Source organism: Thalia democratica, chromosome 3 (assembly GCF_965202585.1).
Source record: "Thalia democratica chromosome 3, ktThaDemo2.hap1.1, whole genome shotgun sequence".
NCBI lineage: Eukaryota > Metazoa > Chordata > Thaliacea > Salpida > Salpidae > Thalia > Thalia democratica.
Genome location: NC_139167.1, coordinates 42,537,776 through 42,564,560, shown reverse-complemented (window position 1 = coordinate 42,564,560; position 26,785 = coordinate 42,537,776). Strand labels below are relative to the sequence as shown.

The 26,785-nt window shown below is 23.9% G+C and overlaps 1 protein-coding gene across 1 annotated transcript; it reads left to right on the top strand.

The window, feature by feature from the left end:
* The first annotated feature begins 14,170 nt into the window (after nucleotides 1-14,170).
* Nucleotides 14,171-22,197, top strand: LOC145831603 (protein FAM107B-like). The gene is made up of 5 exons (XM_082938909.1): nucleotides 14,171-14,264; nucleotides 14,328-14,363; nucleotides 15,000-15,147; nucleotides 16,352-16,490; nucleotides 21,247-22,197. Exons 1-5 carry the CDS (start codon nucleotides 14,249-14,251, stop codon nucleotides 21,331-21,333), a joined length of 426 nt encoding a protein of 141 aa, XP_082795035.1. The 5' UTR covers nucleotides 14,171-14,248; the 3' UTR covers nucleotides 21,334-22,197.
* The last annotated feature ends 4,588 nt before the right edge of the window (nucleotides 22,198-26,785 follow it).

Sequence of the window (26,785 nt, the reverse complement as noted above, 5' to 3'; positions counted from 1 at the left end):
TAGTTAGAATATCTTTTTATACTGCAAATCAAAAAAAAACGTTAAAATACTAAAATTATCTTAAAAAAGTACATGTACATATATATATAATAAAAAAACTACTCTGTTATTGAATTATAATTTTATACGTATATAGACATAATGTCAATTAAACTTAAATTTTAGTACAAATGTTGTTAGAAGTGAAAAATAACTAATTCTATTACATTTGAAGAAGACGATTGTAATAAACTTTGTGTTTTAAAAATTTATACATGTTTAACTTCAAAATTTGAAATGTTGTCAAGTATTATTAAGATTTAAGGTAAAGTTCTTTTAAGTTTAAGTATAGAAAAAAATTTAAGTGTTTTAATAAATCCTTTAAAATTATAAGAGCTTAGATAGTTCTTTATATCATTACAGGTTACTTTAAAAGTGTTTTTAACTTGCTAAACATCAATAAATCTCTCGTTAAAATAACATGAACTATAATTACAGTACCATTTACAAAATTCCTAAGTTTTCTATAGTTCTAAAAACTTTAGCTGCAAGATATGTAAATTTATTTTTGTTTCACTAAGTACTTTTTAAAAACCAATTTTTAGTCTAGTTCAATATTTTCTAATATTATTATTCTTTATTGAACGATAAAAAAGCGCTCAAAAAGTTTGGTCTAAGGACCTGGCGACAAAGGAACCTTTCGGTTATCCAGTCGTACACCACGGTCGTGATAAAAAATGGATTGATTTTTTTTCAAGCGTTTTACGCTTATTTAGTTTTTGTTTATGCAAACTGGAGAAATTATTAATAAAACAAAAAAAAGTAACAACATCTTTATTGAATTCATTACTTACCCTAATGTATTCTTTTATCCCTAACCAATCCTTACCCAAATAGGTATTATTTTAAACTTAAATTTTATAGTAGCAAAACCTTTAAAAAAATAACTTAATAGTATTAACTAGTTTTCAGTAATTGTTTAGATATGGTTAAAAGAACTTTTGCTGTAAAAAAAAATCATTCAAAGAAACTTCCAAAATACGTTTGTTTTGATAAAATAACTAAACCAAGACAACTTTAAGAATTCCTAAAAATGGTTTTTCTAGTTATTAAAAACGTTGTGTCTCAATAAAACAATTGTATTTGAGAAAAAAGCTCTTTTTAATATTTTTACTACTGTAACTACAAAACAAAAAGTTTTCAAACTTTGGTTTTTTATACTGAGTATCAAGGAAAATGCATTAAGTCAACCATGAAAGATAAACAAATTAAAACATATATATATATAAGTTTATTCAAAGATGTAAAACTCAAAGGACTCAAGTTAAAAAAAAAAAAATTTAATTTGAACTGGCTGATGATTAAAGACAAACTTTTTTGTCTTATGGAAACATATGTTCCAGTATTTTTGAAATCGTCATTTCAATAAATTATTTAAAAGTCCTTCAAGTGGGCCCAGTAGAAGGTGTTCAAGTTTGAATATTAACCTTATTTTATATATATATATATATATATATAAAATAAGGTTAATGTTTAAACTTAAACACTTTTAACTGAGCCCACTTGAAGGGCTATTAAATAATTTATTGAAATGGCGATTTTAAAAATTCTGGAACATATGTTTCATAAAGCTTTAATCATCAGCCAGTTAAATTCAAAATAAAAAGCACTGTACTAAACAAAGATACAAAAGTTATGCAAAAAAACAAAAAACAGTATGACGTAATATTGTACATTACAAATATTCAGTACAAAAATCGATCTACCTTCTAACTAATCAAACAACTAAAATTAACGAAAACAACAGTTAATTGACTATAAAATGCTTCAAAGTTTGTTGTGTTTTAAGAGAAGCTTTTTTATATGTCGACAAGACGATATAAATTCGCTCCTCTTATTTAAACAATCTTTCTTTTTAACGCATACATAACGGCTGTTGATTCTTTTAAGCACAGCCTACAAACAGGGTTGTTACCATCTGCTATTGGCTGCGCTCTTTTTATCACCCCCTAAGTTAATTTAAAATCAATGTTTTTGCGCTTAAGGCCGCAAACATACTTCGAAAGCTCAGTTTCATTTTCGTGTACACCACCTTTAAAGGATTTTTTATGGTTGGCATACCGAAATCTGAATTGAGTGGAGCATAAGCCGATGTAGAACTTCTAATATATATATATATATATATATATATATATATATATTAGAAACTAAGATAAATTTTGTAATAAAATATTTTTAAACTCTTCAAAAACTTTTTCTAACTAAATAAAAAAAACTATAAGTGTTTTATTTACTTTGAGGATTTTTTCTAACTAAATAACATGTTGTAAGTTATCATTAAGTAAATCAGGTATTCATTTCTATAAAATAATGAACATGCCAAAACATACAAAGTTTTTGTTTGTTGCTGGTTAGGAATTGCTTAAACTATGGAGATATTGTTGGAAAAATTAAAGGTGCTGCGCTATTGTGTAAAATATTGAAAAAAAAAGTTTTGGTGCAGGAAAATTATTATTTCTTTACCTCTCAGTAAGTTTTTTTTTTGTCAAATAATTACAATAACAATAAACATTTCCCTTTAAAAATGAATTAATTTATCTTTAAGCTTTTCTTTTTTTTTTTTGAAAAGATACAAACTTTGTTTTAATTCTAAAGTAAAAACAAAAAAAGAATATAAGAAACTAAATTTACAATATTATAGTAATCTTACCGTAAACACTTATACAGTGCATAGTAGTTTTTCTTAAAATTTTTTAAATAAAATTTGTTGAATATCATTAGTTAAATAAAAGTTTTGCTTTTGTTTGACTCAATATCCCTCTAAAACCTTAGTAGTTTTTATTTTTTTATTAGAAGTATAAATCAGGATACTTATTCGTTTACTATAAACTATAAAGTATAAAAAACGAAATAGAAGATAGTTATTTCTTTATAAAACTTCTTTGGGCATTACAAAGTATAAAGTTATGCCTAATAATTTTATAAAACCGCATTGAGGTAGAAACAAGAACAAAAAATTTTTAATTTAGTTCGCCAAATTTTCCTAACCATTCTTTTCTTAGCAGAGCCTTTAACTTAAGTTTGATTAAATCCAACCCTTTAAAAAATGTTTAGTTTTTTGACCTCAAGTCATCAACACAATAGATTTAAGAAACTATAGTACTCAACAACTGCTTGTTTTACGCAACAATCCAATTGTTGCAACTATGTTACAAATTCGTTCGTGAACGTTTTTAGATAGTTTTAAATTATGTTTAAAATTGTGTTTTAAAAGCTCAAGCTAGTTTTATATAGCATTAGTTTTGTCTAAACGTATAATTTGAAGTGCTTGAGTTTAATAGTTTAAAACCAAAATAAGTATCTGGATTTGTGACTTATAAACTTTAACTGTTTATAAATAATATCATTTAAGTTTTTATCTTAAAAAGTTATCTCAAATTGGTTTTACAATGCAGTTATTTTTTTTTTATTTTGGATGTTTAATAACTTATCATTATTTAATATACTTTTTGCCTTGGTTTGTGTTACAGTGTAAATATATTTTTTCATAAACTTAAGTTTTGTATAAAATTTTTGTCATCTCTAATTATTTTAAAATCTAGGAGGCTTAAAAGATAAGTCAGATTTGTTTCTTAATATGTTTATGAAGTTAGAAGCTAATAAAAAACAAACGTGTAATGTTTTGACTGTTTATAACATAAAAATGTCAATCGAAATATTTCGAAATTATTCAAAAGTTATATTTTACTTCATTTGTTTACTTAATCTTAAATAAAAATAGAATTGGAAAAAAATCAGTAAGAAATGTGTTGTATCTAATAATTTCCATTAATATACATTAATCTGTATATTGTTTTCTGAACGATAAAAAAGCGCTCAAAAAGTTTAGGCTAAGGACCTAATGTACGAAAAAACCTTTCGCTTATAGAGTCGTACACCACATGTGTTTAATATATAGTATTTATTTTTAATAAACACATTATATACCTACTTTAGCTTCTATTCTTTCCTTACAGTATTTATTTTCTACAGAGCTCCGTTGAAAAGTGTTAACCCGTCAACAAACAGACACATGTGTTAGTGTTCTAAAGAAATGATACTATTTAATTTGTTGTCATTATTATATTCCAGTAAACTTATTTCGCTCGGATTTTTGTTAGAATTTTTTGCTTAAATTTATATTTTTGAATATAATTTTGAATTTACAAAACTACCAAATCAGCAATAAAACTGTCTTGAGAATTACAAATTAAGTCAATGTATTTAATAAATAGACACTGCACTCTTTTTCTAAGTTTTATGAATTATTTTACAAATTAGACTTAAAAATATATAAATGCAACTCGATGACTAATAGGTGTTTTTGTGTACTCAGGTACTTAAGACAGAAAAGTTAAGTTCAATTTTTCTTTTTGAATAATAAACTATAAGGGTTCTTTTTTTAATTGACTTAGAATACCTTACAAAAGCTTAAAGGGTTAACGAGCATAAAGTTAATTTTATAGGCAAATTTAATAATTTTTCAAAAAACATAAAACTTTAATGTCAATTATTTTCCTTATCTTAAAAGCTATCTAAAAATATTTTTTTATTTTAGAGAACGCACCTTTGTCTTTAATTTAAAAAAAAAATATTTGGTTTGGGGTTGGAATTATTTCATGGGGTCCCTCCAAAAATAAAGGTTTTTTTTTGTCTTTTTTCATCATATGGTATTTAAACCAAAAATAAATTTTTTTTTTTCCCCTTAGTTTGCATGTTATTTAAACTCTTAAATGTTTATTTTATAAATAATGTTAATATCTTTTACGATTTGGCCCTAAATCAAAATGTAGTATATTGCACTATCATTTGCCTTGGCCATTTCCTGGATAAAAAATTGATAAAAGGAAAAAAAAAGGTATTAAGAATGTGAATTACATCAAATTTAATTAAAATAAAACAATTTAATTAAATTTGTTGTAATTCAAATTCTTATTATTTTTTTTTTCTTTTATAAATTTTTTATCTAGGAAATGGCCAAGGCAAATGATAATGTAGTATACATCATTTTGATTTGGGGTCAAATCGTAGAAAAATATCAACATTAATTATAAAATAAACATTTAAGAGTTTAAATAACATGCAAACTAAGGGAAAAATAAAATATAAAAGAAAAACATTTATTTTTGGTTTTAATACCATATGATGAAAAAAAACAAAAAAAAAACTTTATTTTTGGAGGGACCCCATGAAATAATTCCAACCCCGAACCAAATATTTTTTTTTAATTAAAGACAAAGGTGCGTTCTCTAAAATAAAAAAAAAATTTTTTAGATAGCTTTTAAGATAAGGAAAATAATTCACATTAGAGTTTTATGTTTTTTGAAAAATTAATAAATTTGCCTATAAAATTAACTTTATGCTCGTAAAGGGTTATGGTATACGCACGAATCGGGGCACACGATATTCAACAATATTTGAAGGAACTTTTTCCTGTTTTTTATTGATATTCAATATATATTTACTACCAGGTCCAAACTTATTCAAACTGCTTTTTAAAAAGTAAAGACATCGGTAAGGTATGCACTTTGAGAAGTACGCACTCAAACAAAGTACGGACTAATTTTTTTAATTTTATTTAGAACAAAATGTTTATAAACTTTTTACAGGTGTTATCAGAGACGAAGACAAGCTTTTTAAAGCAAAGAAAGCAAACTGTAACTACTAATGACATTTCAACTACGTTTGACATTTTTACTATATCAAAAATTTATCGTCTGACAAATAAAAATTATTGTTTTTATGATAAATGTATTTGAATAAAATTAAATGGATATAATAACTAGATTTAAATTAAGTTTTGTTAAAGAAAAGTTTCATTAAACTTGTACGAGAACTGTTTTAAATAAAAAATTAATTATATTTATCAGTATATAAAAGTAATAATGCAACTATTTCAAAGAAATGAAACTCTAACATTAATTTAAATATAATAACTTTTTGAGTTTAAACTACATACTTTTTTTAATAGTTAAACAACTTGTATTTAACTTTAAAATTTGATTCATCAATTTTTGTCACGAAAAAACCAGTCACAACCCTAGCAGCGGTATAAGATTTAACTAAACAACTATAATACAAAAACTAATCTAATAATTAAACACAAGCTTAATTAAGAAAAGTATATTTTGAATTAACACAAAATGAGTTTAACTATTGTTTTTCGTTTTTACACAATTAAGGTTTTACAAATTAAACCACTGAATCGTAATAAAAAGTAAAAACAATATAAACCATAAATTATTTAGAACTATGTTTGATCTAGTCTTTTAAATATTACAACTTAAATCAAAAAATGTCAACAAAAATTATCTTACAATGCCTGAATCTGGATTTTTGTGAGCTGAGAGATCAGTTCAAATCAACATAAAGTTTTAATTATGCTCTTTTAATTTTTAAACCACGACTAAGCCCAATTAATGCTTTATAAGAATAATTTAATCTATTTTATATGAAATTTTACTTAATATGATTAAAAAGTGTAAAAGTAAACGATTATAAAATATATTTAACTGAATTAAACAGCTTAATCTACTTATAGATAATGATATTAACTTAACTGATAATTTAAATATATTTTCTAATCTAATAAGAATAACTTTAGCTTAGTCAACTGTACATATGTATTAAAACTCCAGTCGGGGCACGCATACTTAACTGTAATAAGACAATATATACAACTATTTTGGAACGACTACTTTATTAGTTTTGAAATTAAATTTAAGTTGTTTGTTTAATTATTAAAAAAAGTCTGTTGTTTAAACTTAAAAAGTTATTAAATTTAAATTAATGTTAGAGTTTAATTTACTTGAAATAGTTGCATTTTTACTTTTATATACTGATAAATATAAATAATTTGGTTTAACAAAACTTAATTTAAATCTAAAAACTTTTTTTTTAGTTTTATTCAAAAACATTTTTCAAAAAAATAATAATTTTATTTGTCAGACAATAAAGTTTTGATATAGTAAAAATGTCAAACATAGTTGAAATGTCATTAGTAATTACAGTTTGCTTTCTTTGCTTTAAAGAGCTTGTCTTCGTCTCTGATAACTCCTGTAAAAAGTTTATAAACATTTTGTTCTAAGAAAAAAAAAAATTAGTCCGTACTTTGTTTGGGTGCGTACTTCTCAAAGTGCGTACCTTACCGATGTCTTTACTTTTTAAAAAGCAGTTTGAATATGTTTGGACCTGGTAGTAAATATATATTGAATATCAATAAAAAAACAGGAAAAAGTTCCTTCAAATAATGTTGAATATCGTGTGCCCCGATTCTTGCATATAACATGACTGCTTAAAGTTTGAACTATATGCTACTTCTTAAAGAATGAAAAATTTCAATTTACTTTTGAAATGTCCATAAGAAGCCAATGAAATTCTTAAACTTTGATCTGTTATATTTTAAAAGCTACCTTGAATTTAAAACACTGGTAATAAGTAACTGTAGGGTTGCCACTTTACCTGGAAAAATCTGGAATTCGACAATTTAGGCATAAATAACCTGGAATTTGAGAAATTTTGAAAAAAACCTAGAATTTTTAATAACTTTAACATTTTCAGTAGTAAAAACTATCATATAAATAAGGGTTTTACACACGAATCGGGGCACACGCTTTTTAGCATTATTTGCAGGAACTTTTTTCTATTTTATATGACGTTCTTAATATATTTACTACCAAGTCCAAATTTTTTCAATGAGCTTTTTAAAAAGTAGAGACATCGGTAAGGTACGCACTTTGAGAGGTACGCACCCGCTTAAGATACGCACTAAATAATTTAATTTAAATTTAATTTAAATTAATTTAAATTTAATTTAAATTAATTTAAATTAAAAAACTATTTATAATTATTTTAAAAAAACTTATTTAAAACTTATAACTTATAAACTTTTTACAGGTGTTATCAGAAAAGAAGATAAGCTCTTTAAAGCAAAGATAGAAAACTGTAACTACTAGTGACATTTCAACTACGTTTGACATTTATACTGTATCAAAACTTTATCGTCAAATATATAAAAATTATTATTTTCATGAAACATATATTTGACTAAAACTAAATGAAAACAAAAAATTATAATTAGGTTTAAATGAATTTAGTTAGACCAAAGTTTAATCAAACTTGTACTAGGACTGTTTTAAATAGAAAATTAATTATATTTATCCGTAGACAAATAAAGAATGCAACTACTTCAAAGAAATGAAACTCTAAAATTTATCAAATTTAAATAAAATATAATAACTTTTTAAGTTTGAACTACAGAACTTTTTTTTTGTAAAATAATAAACATCTTGAATTTAATTTTCAAAACTAATTAAGTATAATAAATATACTATATTTTCATAGTAAGTATACTACTCGAAGTTTTCGTTTAACTGTGTTTCTTTTTCGTTTGGTTTGTTTGCTGAACATTAAGTTAAAAAAAATGTATTAGACCGTTCTTATACAATTAAGGTTTCAAAAGTATTAAATTTATTTCAAGTCTAATTAGTTCTAAAATATTTAAACACTTTGTCAAAAACTAAACCGGGAAATTTCGAAATGATTTTCTTAAATATGATTATTTAGCTAAAGCTTAACTATATACCATAACGGTAGAAAGGTTTTTGGGAGATCTGAAGGGTCACATAAGTGGTCGCGGCAAATGGATGAAAATAGAACAAAATTTGTTTAGATATTTGGTTTGAAAAGCACAAAATAAACAAGTTTCATTATTTGTTAATTGTGTGCGGGAAGTCGTTCCCGTACGATGAAGAAGACTAATTTTCAGCTAACTTGAAGTGAAAAGTTTGAAGTACTAAAAAGGTTATCGTTTATAATTCGTTCTTTAGTTAAAATGCTAGTTAAGTGCGGGAGGCCACTCCTGTACGAACAGAATGATGTTTTTAGCAGTTAGATTAAAGTCAATAGTTAAAATTATTAAAATTTTTCGTTACTGTTTATTTTAAGATATTTCTTTATAATAAGTTGTTAGTATTATTGAAATGTTTTTTTGTAAGTTATAAAAAGCATTGATACAAAAGCAGCATAAGTTGTTTTATATTTATATATGTTTAAACAATGAAAAAGTAGATTTCTGTTTAAAAGTTTATGCACTAATTTATGATTTATAGCATTTTTAACTACATCAAAATAAACTTTATGTTTTGCTCAAGTCAAGTCAGTTATACAATGTAGTCATTACGCTTAAAATATAATCTTTAGTTTCCAAAACAAGTATGAGTCATGGGTAGAAGCTTTTTTTAATCAAAAAGGGTAAAGTTTAAGCTTTTATGAGGCTAAGTTTCTTATACAAATAATAGTTCATTTTGAAATAAATTAAGAGTGGTATATTTAAGATTGCCAATTAGTTTTTTATTTAGATCAAAATTTCGGCTGAAGCTTATACTTTTTGATATTGTTTATCAAACGATATAAAACGCTAAAAAATATTGGTCTAAAGAGCTAGTGTAAGATCAAACCTTTTGGTTATCAAGTCGTACACAACATTCTCATACAACCTATTACGATTAATAACATAAGTTTCGTTTTTATCTTCAACAAATTACAAACACAAAAAAATAAAACAAGTAATACGAAAGTTGTGAATAGTTTATTTATTTAGTAAATTTCAAACAAAATGTACAGAAAAACTTTTTTTTCAACAATAAATTCAAAAGAGTTAAAAAAACAGTCGTGCCCAAATAGGTGTATTTATTGTCTGATTACACTTAAATATGGTGCCCCGACTGGAGTCTTGATACAGATGTACAGTCAACTAAGTTAAACTTATTCTTAACTGGTTTATAACATATATCTAAACTATTAGTTAAGTTAATATCATTTGCTATTAGTAGATAAACCTGTTCAATTAATTTATTCTTTACTCGTTTACTTTAACACTGTTTAATCATTTTTATTTTAGTTTTATATTATGTTTTTAAAGAGCATTAGTTAGGCTTAATCTTGGTTTAAATGTTTGAAATGGTATAATCAAAACTTTATGATAACTTGAGCTGGTCTCTAAGCTCACAAAAATCCAGAATTCGGAATTATAAGATAATTTTTTGATTCAAATTGTTAAAATTTAAAAGAATAGAAGTACAATAATTCTAAACAAGCTATATATTATTGTTATTACTTATCAATTTCACTTGTTTCACGATTGAGTGGTTAAAATGGTAAAATCTTAATTGTGTAAAAACAAAAATTTTAATTCAAACTCGTTTTGTCTTAGTTTAAAATATTCTTTTGTTAATTAGATTTGTGTTTGATTATTAGATTAGTTTTTGTATTACAGTTGTTTATTTAAATCTTTTACCGCTATGATCAGATTTTTTCCTGACAAAAATTGATGAATCAAATTTGAAAATTAAAATCAAATTGTTAATTTATTTATTCATTTAAAAAAAGGTCTGTATTTTAAACTTAAAAAGTTATTATATTCTATTTAAGTTTTATAAATTTTAAAGTTTCATTTCTATGAAATGGTTGCATTCTAATCTACTGATAGATTTAATTAATTTTCTATTTAAAACAGTTCTAGTGCAAGTTTGATTAAACTTTGGTGTAACTAAACTTATTTTAAACCTAATTATAATTTTTTGTTTTTATTTAGTTTTAGTCAAACATATGTTTCATAAAAACGATAGTTTTTATTTATTTGACGATAAAGTTTTGATACAGTAAAAATGTCAAACGTAGTTGAAATGTCACTAGTAGTTACAGTTTTCTTTCTTTGCTTTAAAGAGCTTGTCTTCATTTCTGATAACACCTGTAAAAAGTTTATAAGTTGTTAGTTTTAAATAAGTTTTTTTAAAATAATTATAAATAGTTTTAAAATATTTAAAAAATTAGTGCATACCTTAAGCGGGTGCGTACCTCTCAAAGTGCGTACCTTACCGATGTCTTTACTTTTTAAAAGGCACATTGAAGAAATTTGGACCTGGTAGTAAATATATAAAGAACGTCATATAAAATAGGAAAAAGTTCCTGCCAATAATGCTAAAAAGCGTGTGCCCCGATTCGTGTGTAAAACCTAAATAAGATTTTATTGTCATCATCAAAATTTTTTTTATTAATAACACACAGTTAAAGTAACTTTACAGTATATTTTCATTATTTTTATACTATTTAATTTAGTTCCTTATATAGAAATTAGCTAAAACTAAAAATGGACCTAAAAAATGTGTACTTTTAAAAACCTGGAAGAAATTTGGAAAACCTGGAAAAATTTGGAAAAAAACAAGTGGCAACCCTGTAACTGGTACAGGGTTGCCAAAAAACCTGGAATTTACAATTTTGATTAAAAACCTGAAATAAAAAAATAAAAAAACTGGAATTTTGAACAACTTTTACATGTTAAGTAGGAAAATTTCAATTTAAAACCAAAAGAACTGTAGTATAATAGATAAAAAAAAATTATAATCATCAAAATTTTTAAATTAAAACATATTTAAAGAAGCTTTAAGATATGTTTTCAATATTGTTATACTATTTAACACAGTTTTTTACCTAAAACTTAATTTTAAACTAAAAATATACCCTAAAATTTGCAATTTTAAAAACCTGGAGAAACTTTGCCAAAAACATTCGGCAACCCTGCTGGTAATGTAGTTATTAATAAGTGTAGTAAATAAAAAAGTATATTAAGTCCTTATAGGTTAAACTTATTTATAAAACCAAACAAGTTGTTATTTTACATTCTGAATAATCAAAAAAAGTCAGAACTTTTAAACTTATATGATAATTCCAGAAATCTACAAGTGGATCTATAAAATAGAGAGAATTCCACATGATGTATTACTTACTTTCTTCACCTTTAAAAAGTGTTTATCTTTGTAGAAGGAAAAGTAAGACTGATATTTTTCCACTATAAAAAAATAATAATGTGACCAGTTTGCTCTTGACTAATTTTTTGTAACACCTTAAGAATCAACTGATTTGTAGTTTTTTGCATGATAGTAACATCCATCAAGATTAAAAAAAATTATTTTGTAAAAAGTTTAAATTTATTTATAAAAAAAGCTCTTTATATTTATTTCTTAACAAATAAATTTTAGTTTTTTCAATTTGGTATAGTGATTTTTATGGTAACCATCAAAAGGTTTTTGTGATAAATTAAAATACAGTCCAATCATATCAAAATATGAACTTATGTTTGTATGATTATTACTAAGTCATTTTAAATCTACTAGAAAGATAAAATTAGTTTTGCAACACACTCAAGCTAGTTAAAAGTTTTATAAAAATTCAAGTAAATTTGAAATTAGCTGACTCAGTCTTGTTTTAATTTTTCTTTGCCAAAATAAGGCTAATTTGAATTTTTTTTTCTTAATCTCAAGCTACTCTCTATGAATTAAAGAATTTTTTTTTCAATAAATGATTTTTCTTCTATAAGTTATTTTTGTTAACCAAGCATTTAAGTTTTCAAGTTTAATTAGTTTTAATTTTTTCAGTTATTGGCTATACTTCTTTTTAATTTTGTCATATAAATGATCTAGTACTTGACTTAAACTGATGTGTATCATTGTAGCTGACAACAGAAACATAATTCAATCAATTTCAAATTTTTTTCTTCAATTTATATTTAATTATTTTTTTTAAGTTTTATCTTTATAGTGATCTACAATAATTAAAGAATTGAAAAAAAATCTATTTTATTCATTGGAATTGTTTTAAAATATAGGGAATCTTTCAAAAACTTAACTAAAATATGTCTAAAAAGCATCAAGAAATAAGACAGTAAGTAAGTAGAACTGCGTTTTGTTTCAAAACGTTTACTTTTTTGTTAACATTTATCATTGTTTAAGCTAGAATTCTTAAAATTATTTTTTTTTAAGTTACATCACTAGGATTTGAACCTGTGACCTTTTGATTTGAGGGTGACCTTTGATTTGAACTAACTTATTGTTAATATTTTTTTGTTTTTTTTTTGCGAATTTCAAAACTCATGTTAACTAAGGACATTTTAAGGTTTTTCAGAACAGTTTTTAACTTAAAGAGTGGAAACCCTGAGAATATAAATAGTTAATTAGTTTTTAAGTCACAGTCATCTTTTTGACGAACTTCCTATATACTGGTAGCTATACAAACACATGGACTAAATTTTTTATTGTTAGTTTTCTCTAAAATTTATTTCAACTTTATCTACTTATTTTTAAGTTATATACCTCAAATTTTTATGTATTGCAATATTTGGTAGGTGTATTGGAAATCTTTTTTTAAATTGAAATATAAGTTTATAACCACAAGCAAAAAAAATCAATATTTTATTATATAAAAAAAATAATGTACTTAAAATTCTCCCTACACGTTTTATAAAGATTAGACTGAGAAAGGTTAATTTCTTAAAAGTTCTAGAAAAGTATAAATGTTTAGTGAAATAGTCATGTTTGCCTATCATAAGGAATTTAAGAATGTCTCAAACTTAGCTTGCTTGTATCTTAAAAGTTACTATTAATTTTATGAATGACACAAAAAAACTGATAGCTATTGAAAGTTATTAATGTAAAAAACAGGCTACAACACGCTGAATTTAACTCAGTCAGTTTGATGTTTTTTTAAATCTCAGGCTAGTTTGATTTTTTTTTGTTAAAAACTTAGGATTTTTTTTTCAGGTTTTTGTCCATTTTTAAAAGTTTTGAATGAGTTTTAGTTGTTCCAGTTTCAATATTATAATATTTTGTTACAAACTTTGTTCAAAAACTAAATTTTTGTTGTTGTAAAAAGTTTATATAAATTTTATATTATTTTATTTAAGAATTTTTTAAAGATTCTAGAAATCTCAGGATGACCCAGGACATTTAGTTCACTCAGGATAGTTTATTGACTCAAATAGTGACAACCGTGAAAAATTGAGATAAAAAATTTACACCCTAGGACTTTAATTTAATTTTTTATATTTCGACTGCTTTTAGTCAATAAATTTTTGATATTTAGTTCAAATTTTTATCTATAGTTCTTATTTTTTATATTTTCCTTTTTTGGTAACTTTAATTGTCTTGACTCCTTTTTTGTAATTTTGGAGTTACAAGAAGAAAAGAATATTAGACTTTATTTTCAAACCATTATGATGCAAAACTTATTTTAGAAAGTAGCAAACATTTTATTTTGAAATACTTGTAACTGTTTATAAATACATCATTAAAATAAATTGTTATAATTTATGAAATTGATTATTGTAGAGAAGAGCAAAATAATTTAATTTAGCTTAATTTTCTGTTAATAAATTTATACAAAGCAGTTGACAAACATGGAAGATCCTAAAGGTTAGTTATTTTTTCTTATAGGAATAAAGAGGTGTAACAAACACTAAATTTATATTTTAACAGAAAGTAGAAAAAAAGCAGCCGAAGCAGTTTTCAAAGGTTATTTTAGTTTAATTTGTTTTAAAATTAACTAAAAGTAATTAAAAATATGTATTATTGTTGGAAGGTATTTCGTTGTAAATAAATACCATTTGTAACTAAAAAGTAAAATAGTTTTATTCATTGTTAATTTGAAGTTTTTCATCTTATTTCCATAAAATTTTATTAAGGATGAAAGTAGAATTAGTAATTAGTTTTGCAATAAGTTTGTAACTTGAAATATTATGACATAAACAATAGATATTTTAGATTTAAAATGTTAATAACTGTAGATAGTAAATATGCTAACTAACTTTGAATTGAAAACGAACAGTTTTAAATATATATTGATTTAAATGTTTTAAGTATTTTTTCTTATATCTTTGTTTCAAATTTTGTTAAGTTAGCATATTTACTATCTACACTTTTAACATTTTAAATCTAAAATATGTATCGTTTACATCATAATATTACAAGTTACAAACTTATTGCAAAACTAATTACTAATTCATCTTTCATTCTTGATAAAATTTTATGAAAGTAAGACAAAAAACTTCGAATTAACAATGAATAAAACTATTTTACTTTTTAGTTGCAAATAGTATTTAATTAAAAATTTATGTTTATTTATTCATAGTCTTAATTATTTATTTGTAGAATTTCACAAGAGAGAGCTACCAAATGATAAAGTCTTCTGTCCACCAGAATTAGTAACTCAAGTCCAACCTAAAAAGCTTGTCAATCCTGTGTTAGATTCTAAGAATCACAGGCAAATGCAGCAAGAAATTAAAATTAATAAAAAACTGTTAGTTTGATAGTATATTTTTTTTAAAAGCTATAGATTAAGATTCTTGTACTTCAGGTAATGTTTGGAACAAATTAATTTAAGCTTAAGAATTTAAAGATGTTTTGATATTACAACCAAGGTTTCCACTTTACTTTATTTTCATGGATCCTTTGCTTTTTCACATTTTACAAAAAAATCCCTGGATATGCCTGATAAAATCTTAAAAAAAGATTTTTCTTAATTTAACCACTTTTTGTCTAGTTTTACAAAAAAAAATTGTTTTAAATAAATATTTTTTGTGATAAAATGTATTAATATAAAATGTATATAAAATATCAAAACAATTAGAGTTCAAAACTTGAATAAATTTAGAGTTTAGTTTAATACCAAGATTCATTAGAATGACTCATCAGTTATAAAATTTTAAGCGGGATAGAATTTTAAAGTTGAAATAGGTTTCAATACTAGTTATTAATGTTTTTTTCTTTTAATAAGTTGTGGCTCTAGTTAAAAACATAAAAGTGGTAGCAGTTGTACAGTGACTACAAAAAATTCTAGGGTAACTAAAATGACAAACTGAAAGTGACAGTAAGTTCAACCCTATACAAAGCAGATAAATGTTTTACCTTGATCGTTTTTAATAATTAAAAGTATATTAGCTCTCAATGAGTTAGAACTTTTTAGCAATTATGTTTATGTACATTTGTTGTTACTATTCAAAATCTTGCATAAACTTTTATTCACAATTTAGTTTTTAAATATATTTTTTGTCTAGTGATGCATATTCAAACAGAAAGTTTTTTTTTTTAAGAATTATTTTCTAAATTAAATTGACTTTTTATTGTAGTTAATTTATGTCCAGTAGAACAAATAGCATTAGTTTTAACTGTTTATTTTATACTTTTAGGTGTTTAAATAAGACCAAGCATTTTTTTTTACTTTACTATAAGTAAGAGCTGGTAATTCTCAAGTTTTTTTGTAGTAATCAATATGACTTACAGAAACTTAAAATAAGTAATAGATTATAGTTATTTTTACACAGTATTAAAATTCAAATTATTTTTTGAGATAACACTTATTTTATTTATACTATATAAATACACTTATAAAACTTTTGTTTTTCTTAGGCTCATCAAAAGCTAAAAACAAACTTACTTAATATTCTTAAAATTGAAAATAAACCAACAATATAAAAATTCTTATTAAAAGTAATAAAATTCAGCGGTATCAATGTACTCAATCAAAAATCAGAACTAAGCAAAAAGTTTCAAAGTTTAAAGATGGAGAAAAAAACAACGACTGGTGACAAACTAAGTGAATTTGAGCAGATGATTAATAAGAGACGATTAGATATTGAAGAAGTAAGTTGATTATTTTGTCATATTAAATAGTTTCATTTAAAACAGTAAATTATGAAAAAAATGGTGACATTAAAAAAATACTCCTTTACGTAAAATTTTTGAACTTTTAATTTGTGTTTTTAACTAAGCTTTTCTCTAATGACCCTAATTTTATTGTGGGAATACCTCTTTGGTAGATGGTATAAGGGTAGGATGGAAGAACAACAGCCTTTGTCTAAGAACATACTTGAAAGAAATCTGATAATGAAATGGCTTAATTTAAAAATGTATTGTTTAAAATATCAACTGACATTAGTTAAAACTTAAAATAACAAATTGTTACAAAGAAAATTTCATTGAATTGTAATAATTAACGGAACAAAGATTTGTGCTCTTTTGTGTTAAAATAACTACATAAAAACGCAAACAACATTTTTCAAATAAAGTTTGATCTGAATAGAGAATCTTCTAATCTTCAGTTTAAAGTAGAAAATCTCAAAGGTTTGCTGAATTCGCCACATAAAAGTATTAAATTGTTCACAAAAATGGTTGTAAGACTAGAGTATAAGCTGGATAGTTTAGTTATATTTATGTTCTTTAAATTATATTCTTATATCTCTTTAGGGGAACGGGTCAAAATTGCACGAAGACAATTTTGCACGAGTCACCTTTTTGCACAAGAATTAAAAAAAAGTATATATAACAAGAAATAAGAATTAAAAAAATATATATCTAAAAAAATTTATTGACCGAGGTTTAGGGGTAACAGTTATAGTAAAAATTAAAATAAAAAAATGACTAATAAAAATTATAAGATAAAAATAAATAAAATGAATTAATTAAGAAAAAAAACTACCGACCAAGGGTAAGGTATATGGGTTTGAGTGATAGTAAAAAAAAACTAAATTAAAATTAATAAAAAAAATTAAAAAAAATTCAACTTGTGAAAAAAATGTCTCCGTGAAAGAGTGTCTTTGTGCAATTTTATCCCCTCGTGCAAAAAAAAACGTACTTACGGGCTACGTTATTTAAAAAAACTAACATATAAAGAAATTTAAAAAACACGAGCGAAATTGTAATAAAATGATGTAGTATTATTGTGATCTAGGAAGTGCCATTGTGAACTGAAAACCAAATTGAAAGCATATTTAAAATTATTATGTATCAAAAAACTAAACTTTATCTGTTTTGCACAAGTAGTTTTCAAGTTATTTAGCGGACCAAATCTTAACTGAAACCTGACATTATAATAATCTCTGATATAACGAATTTCGGACATTTAGTAGTTAATGCTAAGTAACTTATTTAAGCCGCACAATATACTTAAATTATTGTGATTATCAAATACTTACACTAATATCTAATTTGTATAAAAACTACCTGGGAACGAGTCAAAATTGCACGAAGACAAAGTTGTACGTGAACAAAATTGCACAAGTGCACAAAATTGTACAAGAGAGAACATAATCGCACAAAGACAATTTTGCTCCAAGGGTCAATTTTGCATGAGTTACATTTTTGCACGACAGTAAAAAAAAATAAAAGATAAATTAATAAAAAACAAAAATAAAAAAACCTACCAACCGAGGATTAGGGGTAATAGTGGTAGAAAAAAGAAATTATTAAAAAATTTAAATCAAAAACAAATTGAAAAAAGTTATTAAAAAAAATTATAAAAAATAAAAAAAAAATTACCAGCAGAGGGTAAGGGTTAGGGGTAACAGTGATAGTAGATAAAAAAATAAAATAAAAAAAGAATTTAACCCGTGCAAAAGCATCTATGGCAATTTTGTACGCTCGTGAAAATTTGACAGCTACCCACATATACAGCTACCTATACTTAAAATATTTGATTACCATGTGAGTACATGATAATCAAAAGTTACTTTTTTTAAATTTAGTAGTGCAAGCTCAAAAACAAAATATTGATTTCAATACATAACTTACAAAATATATCTTAATTATTTACTACAACTTTTTTATTCTATTGAAAAATTGACTTTAATATAGTTTGATTTTTTATTCTAACTAAGTGACCTTTCAATAAACAATTGGAAATATCATGATGTGATAGTTTATAACAGATAAATTTTTTAATAAACAATTTTTGATCTTAAATAGCATATATGTCAGGTTATGAAATGGTGAGAGGGATTCCATTCATATATGACCTATGTAGTTGTTAAATGAGAAAAGATATGAATAAAAATATGTAATTAACTTAAAAATAGTAGTCCTAAGCAATTAAAAAAAATTTTCTATGTTTTACTTAAACAAAATGGACTTTTTTTGTTCAAGTTTTACCTCAGGGTCAAATATTCAATAGCAAGCTACAATTAGTTAAATAACAAGCTAAAAAGTAAAAATTTTATGACTGCCCAAGATTTTAAAATCGCCCCCCTTTTGCCCCTTTACTAGTTATTGCCCCCTGACTTACTAAAATCGCCCACTTTGGGAAACCCTGCTTTAGTCTCACCGTAGTTCTAACAGTTTTCCAAAAAAAGTTGCATGTATATGAAGCAATCATACAAACTCAGCTAATACCTTAAAACCTCCTGTTTTTTTAATTACTTATTATTGAGAAAATAAAATTTTAATCTAGTTTTTATTACAATAATTTAAAAAAAAAAAAGATAATAAATAATTAATGCTTAATATACTACAGGCAATCGCTAGTAACATAATGAAATTTTTAAGAATAAAGTTATTTTAAAAGATGATGATTTTATTTAAATCAATTGTTGCTAAAAAAATACAGTATGTTTCTTTATTAACCTCGTTATAAAGTATTTCTTAATTGCAGTTTTGTTATGCATTTGCTTGTTATACAATAAAAATGTGTTTAAAACTTTTTAACTACTCACTAATAAATAATTCATCACAATCAGCACTTTAAAAGACTAACATAGCTATAGTTTTTCTAACTAAAACTAGTCAGTTTATTTTTCTTTATTGTTTATAATAGAAACTATTTGAACTAAACATTAATTTTTCACATATTTGATGAGCATAACAATGTTTTTACTGTATTTTTTCAAATTTTAATCTTGTCCAAAACTACTTGTTTGATATTTGTATTAAAGTAAAACTACAAATGACAAATACTTTTTAACCAGGCTAATAAATAAACATACTGTATTTTATTAAAAATAATATATTTATTATTGTAATTTAGTATTTTGTGAAACTATTTAAATAATATGTTTTCATAAATTGATTTATTATCTTTTAACAAATTTATAATATTTAATAAAAAAATAATATTTTTATTTAACCTTTGTACTCATTCATAAAATAAGTTTGTTAGTTTAAATATTTTTTATACATGCTCTTTATATAATTTTCTTTATAACTTTTAATAAATAATATTTAAGGTTCTAAAATATAACTATTAAACACTGATTTTTTTATTTTAAGTATAAACACTAGCTAATGTTTTCTATTTAATTTAACACAGCATAGAATAAAATCAATAGAATTTTTTTTAAGCAGGTAAAATTTATTTTACAGTGAGGAAAAGTTATTAAAATCGTTCAAAATCAAAGATAAATGTAAATTTGTTTTAAAGGCAAAGTTGTTAAAAAAGTTGTTTTGCACTCTTTATTTCAAATTAGACCCATGAACATCATAGACTATAAACCATAGAGTTTACAAACCGAACTTTTTTATAGCAACTATGGAAAAATAATTAAGACTTTGAAGTATCGATGGTAAAATATGATTGTAATGTTTGATAACTAAGTATAAAAAAGACTTTTTTTGTGAGCTTTCAATAAAAATTACACCAAACCTTTCACTAATACAAACAGGTGTTTTTTTTTCTAAGATTCTTGTCTGACAGCTGTCTTACGAAGGAATTGCTAAAAGTTCCATAAGTAATTTAAAGCTAAATAATAAAAAAATAACCAAGTACTTCATCAGTGTTTGAAAACCTAATTAATTGTTTTAAACGTGTTAAGCAACAACTTGTTTTACACTTTTGTAATTCACAAGCTTCACTTTGTGTAATATTTATAAGCCTCGTTTTTCTGTAGTGCATGGGCGTCATCAAAAGGTTCTTGATATTGTGTTTTACTAACGTCTTTTCTTGGTCATTAAATGCTTACTTTTTATTTATTTCGAAAATTATGCTTGAAATATTTATTATCATACAATAAAGTGTTTATTAAAACTTGAGGTTATTAATTTCGAAATTCTAGAAGGAAATAAGTTAGGAAAATTTCTGAGAAAATTGGCTATGATAAACTGTTTTTTCATATTTTTGCATCGAAAACTTTTTACAAAACTTGCTTTATCTCAAAAGTTATCTCTCCCTAATAATTGTTTATACTCCCAAACTTTAAAATAAGGGCTAATGTTTTTATATAAAAAATTGCTTTGACCTGCCCTATGTGGTGTCAATTTCATTTGTCTGTAATTTATTATTTGACTATAAAAGTGTTCTGTTCTAAAAATACTACTTATTAGTTAAACTTTTTTCAATACTGTTTTTAATTTGGTAAATAGCACAATGAACTCTGTTATAGCTAAGTTTAATAATATTTTAAATTTATAATGTAGATTAAAAATACTTAGTTATAGTATGCCTGAAAGTTGTGTATTTAAATGCTACTTTTGAAATTAAATCTTATAGTAAGAATAAGAATTATCTTTTTTTTTCAGGCCTTTTTCTAGTCTGTATAAAAATATAGTAATTAGTTTTTATAGCCTTAATTTTTATAAAATATTGCTTTACTTAAAAGTTATTAACATTAATATTTCTGTATATGTTTTTTAGGCTGAGCAAGAAGAAGAAAAGAAGGAAAAACTTCCTGAATTTTTGAAAATAAAACAAGGGCTTAATAAGTCTAGCAAAAATGCATAATACTTGCTTTAATAACAAATAAATACTTGGTTAATTCTTTTTTTGGTGAAAAACTGAACTATTTTATGACAAGGTTTTAAGGTAATATATTTTATCAAACACATACAATTTTTTGTTAAAATTTAGATATAAGTTTTCTTCAGGCATAAATTATTTAAGTTCAAGAGCTTAAATTAGTTTACAACTTTTGAGGTAAAATGGCAAAATAAATTTTTCTTTTTGGTTTTTTATTGCCAATCGTGCTTTTTAACAATTTTGCCTGAGTATTCAATATGAAACATTTGCATTCCAAACATTTTAAAATTAAGTAATGCTATGACTGAAATATACGTTCTGTATTTTATAAATACAAAATATGTCAGATACACCGTATTAAGTATTTTCAATTTACCATATCCTTCATACTTAGTTTTGTTTTCTAATGTCTGACGTTTTATAAAGGTTAGTTTTATATCCATGTTTAACTTAACTCTTTCCTTCTGCGAACTCTTAATTTAAAGTTTTATATTTTTTACCAAATTTGTTATTACTGAGTACTATTGTTATTACTGTATAAAATGCCACTGTTCTGCCTAGTATATGGTCTTCTCAAAGAAAAAAATTACTCTAAAGTTTTTTTTACTTAATTTGTACAAATTTGAAAAATTTTATAACCAAGTTTCTACTTTGTTCTTTATCATTGAAACATTTTTTTAAGTTTTCTATAGATTAAATAAATATATTTAAGGGTGTATGATTAAGTTTACTTTCATTTTTAATGTAAAGCTTTTTTTTACCTTAACTTGTCTCAATGAAGAATGGTCAATCAAACCATATTTTTGTTTCTTAAAATTATGCAAACTTAAGAAGAAAGATTTTTGCAAATAAAACCTGTGTTATAATTTCAACAAGGGTGTATCTATACTTGATTCAACTATCTAACATTTTTTCTGAATATTTTCTTTAAAACTAATTGTTTGTGGCTTGTGAGTAGAGTTGCAAGGTTTTAACCTGCTTAAAGCCACACGTATTTAATACATGTTTTAAACTAGGAGTTAAAAATTCTTGCTAACTCTGATTGTAGGTACAACTTTTAAATGAAATACATAAATGAAACATTTAATCTAAAACAGTATTAGACTCTTATTGAATTTTGCTACATTGTCAGCTTTTGACTAAGTTAAGTTAGAACATTTTTTTTTGAAAATAATTACAGTTGACAGCAATTCTCTATCACATGTATGTAAACAAACCGATTCTCCTAACATAAAGTCATAATTTTAAATTTCCGTAAGTTTACAAACAAAAGGAAGTAATGTAAAACTTAATACTTATACGTCATAAGATGCTTAAATAGAAATAATAATAAACAATATTTACCAAAGTGTTTAGAGTTAATTACAAAAGTTTAGAAATTATAATAGTATACAAAAAGATTAAAAATATAAGTACATTTTTAATGTGGATTAGCTGTACCTACTTCATTGAAACTATTTTATGTTAAATTTTTATGCTTTTACCTTAAGCTTATTGAAATTAAAATATTTATGCTTTCTTTGATCACGTGAAACTTCAATTTCTTCAACTTATTAGTTAAATACTTTTACTTAGGTAAAGTATATTAACTATTAAAATGTTTATTATTTTTCAAATTAGAAGCATACAAAACTCCACTAGCCACAAATTTTAATTTTATTAAGTATTGTTTTGTATAACAACTCAATAACCAAAAAAAAAGTACTATACAAAGGGTTTATGTGTACAGCTTATCTAAATTAGTAATTTACCGAATCCATTAAAATAGTATATCTGGGCAGATTCAAATAGATTATCAGTAAAATTAAACAAATGAAAATTGCAAGATCAAACCCGCTGGTTAAACACATAATAGAAATTATCAGGAACGAAAAATTCACAGAGTAGGTAAACAATATCTAAAACGTTGAATTAATGTATGTATTGATCATTAAAATAGCCTTTAATTGGAATTTTAAAGAATGCTTATTTATATCCAGATCCTAATTTTTTGGGTCACGATCCGGATCTTGTTTTAAAATTAGGATTTTAATGATTTTAAGATGCTGGAAATGTAAACAGAATACAAGATTACAAAAAAAAGTGTTAAGTACTACTAATTAATAAATAAAAAAAGTTGAAATATTTTTCACATGTTAATAAATAAATTCATTGGTATTATTGAAATACTGAATTTTAAAAACGGAAAATAAAATTTACGTCTTGCTAAGAAAAAAAGAATCTCAATCTACATACATGCAATCTCAGTTTAAAATTTTGACAAGATTATAAACTTCAATAAAGATAGTTTTATTGTTTGTTAGCTTTAAAAGAGATATATATTGAATTTCGACTTTAAAACAGTTTAAAGAGAAAACTAAATACAAATATTTTTTTACGTTTGACTTAATACTAAATTTTTACTGTCACAAAAACGAAATATAATATCTTGTTTTCAAACTAAGTTCCGGCCACATCCGTGTATAATTTCCCAATTATCATTCGGCCAAAAACTAGATCCGATAGACAACTAACCTAAATTACAACTTTTTAACACTACCGTGAACATAATCTCATAATAAATTCCTTAATAGCTAAGTTCTAAACATTATATCAGTTTTAAAAAGACAAGCCTACTTATAGCATACAGTACAGCTAAAGTTTAAGAAGAAAACTTTTATTATTTTGATAAAAATATTGCAAGTATCAAGTCATTTATATCAAAAGCAGTTAGTTTTCTCTTTTTTATCTACTCTTTCAGCTGTGAAACTTAATTTGCCATAGTAAACTTAAAACTTTTTTTTTAAGGTTGTAAAGATAAATTTTCCTTTATTAGAAAACCGCTTCCTAAACTAGATAATAAAATTATTTTTTAATTATTTTTTTTGTTTTAAATACTTTTAAACACAGAGTTGTTGTTGCCACCTTTGCACTTTAGTTATTCGTAATAGCAAATATACAAGTTAGGTAATTCTTATAAAAATGACAACTAGTCAGTATTATAATTATATTTTAAAATATATATAACTTGTCTATTATATCTGTAACAAAAGCATTTTAGAAAAAAAATAGTTTTTTGGAAAACTAATGTAAGTTTAAAAAATAAAATAGTTGATTGGTTTATAAACAAATTTTAAAAAATGTTATATGAAAACAATACAATAAATAAAATTTTATACTACTTGTCGAAAGTTGCATGGGCAGATTAGGTAGTTTAACTACAGCAGGGCTTCCTAAAAAGGGGCAAAAGGAAGGAGAGCAGTTTTTAACTTTACAGCAGTCATAGAACTTTTATTTTTTAACTTGTTACTTTATGCTTGACACTAAGGTAATACTTAAACAAAAAGAGTCCATAAGCTAAAAAAAAAAAAAAAAAGTTTAAGCGCTTAGAAATATTTCTCTTTAAGAGTAATTTTTGCGATTAAAAAAATAACTAGACAAACATCAAACTAATAAATTAGTAATTAACTAGTAAAGGGGTGATAGTTAATAAATATGAAAAGTTCTTTTAAGTTTTCTTCCTAAAGGGAGATTACTTTTCTAAGTTTTAAGGTGACTTAAATTGTGCAAACTACATATTTTTTTATGATCAAGATTTTTTTGTAAGTAGTGCAAAAGGTATATTAGAAAACTAATTTTTGAAGTAATTTATGAAGCCTATATTTTATTTGAAATTTAAACTTTTACCTCAATTAGTATATGGGCTACTTAATAATCGAATTCTTTGTTCTTAGTGCTCATTTCAAAACCTTAACAGTTGTTTTACTATTTAATAAACATGTTTTGCATACTAAATTTTATGTTAGTTTAGGTCAGTTTGTAAAATTGTCTATAATGTAGTAACAAAAATTGAACTATTAAGTTATTTGTTACGTACAAAATAGAACAAGTAGTTAACAAATATATAATTTTAAGTATCAAAATATTTATAAAAAGTATATATGTGTCTGTACTATAGGCAGCTCAAGACAATATTTTCAGAACATAAGCGAAATCAGAAAATAAAGAATAAACAGAAGTAAAGTATGTTAAGATTAATAGTTTTTTTTTGAGTAGAATAACTTACTACAAAAGATAAATATTTTGTTATTTTTTAAATATTTAAATATAAAAAGTATTCAAATTGTCTAAAAAAGAATATTTTTTATTTAGGTCTTCTCAAATCTAAATTAAGCAGTTATACGTCTTATACAAGACGTTAAACTGTATCCAAGTTTTATACGACTAGATAACCGAAAGGGTTTTACTACACTAGGTCCTAGGGTTAAATATTTTGGGCGTTTTTTTGTCGTTTTATAAACATTATTTTATTTATCACTTATGATTATGTAATAAAATAAAGTCATAAACAGCTTATAACTTTTAAATGTCTGTTTGGTAATAAAACTTTTGAATTAAAATTTCAATTAATAAATTTTTATAGTTATCATACTAATCTTAAACTAAGGTTTGAATTGAGTTTTTAGTTTTAAAAAGTATATTTTTCATATTGATTGTTTAATTTCATTTTGTCCGTTTAGAATATTAAAACCTAAATTGTCAACCCCAAACGTCTTGTTTAACCTAGTTAAGGTCATAATCTAAAAGTTTTAAATGCGAGTTTACTAAACATTATAAAAAAATCAAAGCTCAAATGTAAGGTCAAAAAAAACCTTTTGGTCATTTTGCTACATACCAAGATTGCAAAATTTTAATTTTGTTATGCCAACCTTACACTAAAAACTTAATTTTGATAAAAATAAAATTTAAATAAATTTCAAAAAATATTTTGTTTGATTAACTTTTGTAAAAAGCTGTAAATAAATTGGAAAGGCTGCTATGAGCTACATATTAAAACGGCTAGTTTTAGCAGAATTTTATTTATAACGACTGTGCTCAAAAATTTCTCAAAAGTGACAGTTAATTTTCTTATTACTTTAAGTTTGTTATTTGACTACTATATACAACTTAATTTAAGTTAGCATATGAACCAGGGGCGTGTCTAAGCTTTTTGTCAGCGGGGTAGCACATTTTTTTGTTCAAAAAAATAAATTTCTTTTGTAGCTTTAAATAAACACTTTAGAAATTTTCATAAATGTCTACTGTATAACTGTTTAAAATTTTCATAGCTACATAACTCTTTTAAATACTAGTCAAACAGAATGCAAAATCTTGATAAGTAATACAATTCTTAAAATTTTAGTAAAACTATTAAAATATACACCAAGGTCATTTATTATTGACAATGTCAAAATTTTGCCTTACATTGTGAAGCTAACATGAATAATGAAAACATTTACAAATAAGAAACTGAGCAATTTTAGTAACTAATTAGTCTTAGTACTAGTAAAATATATCAATGATATGTAAATAAATTGATTAGTCAAACAACTCCAGCTAAAATAATTTAGCTAAACGTTAAATCTTAATCAAAAATTAACTATGTTTTTAAAAACGAATTATCAGTAAAGGTGAAAGT

Excerpts from the sequence above, each read along its gene's own strand:
- LOC145831603 (XM_082938909.1), top strand. Across the intron at positions 14,364-14,999 it reads AGCCGAAGCAGTTTTCAAAG|AATTTCACAAGAGAGAGCTA; the intron begins GTTATTTTAGTT and ends ATTTATTTGTAG. Across the intron at positions 15,148-16,351 it reads ATTAAAATTAATAAAAAACT|CGGTATCAATGTACTCAATC; the intron begins GTTAGTTTGATA and ends AATAAAATTCAG.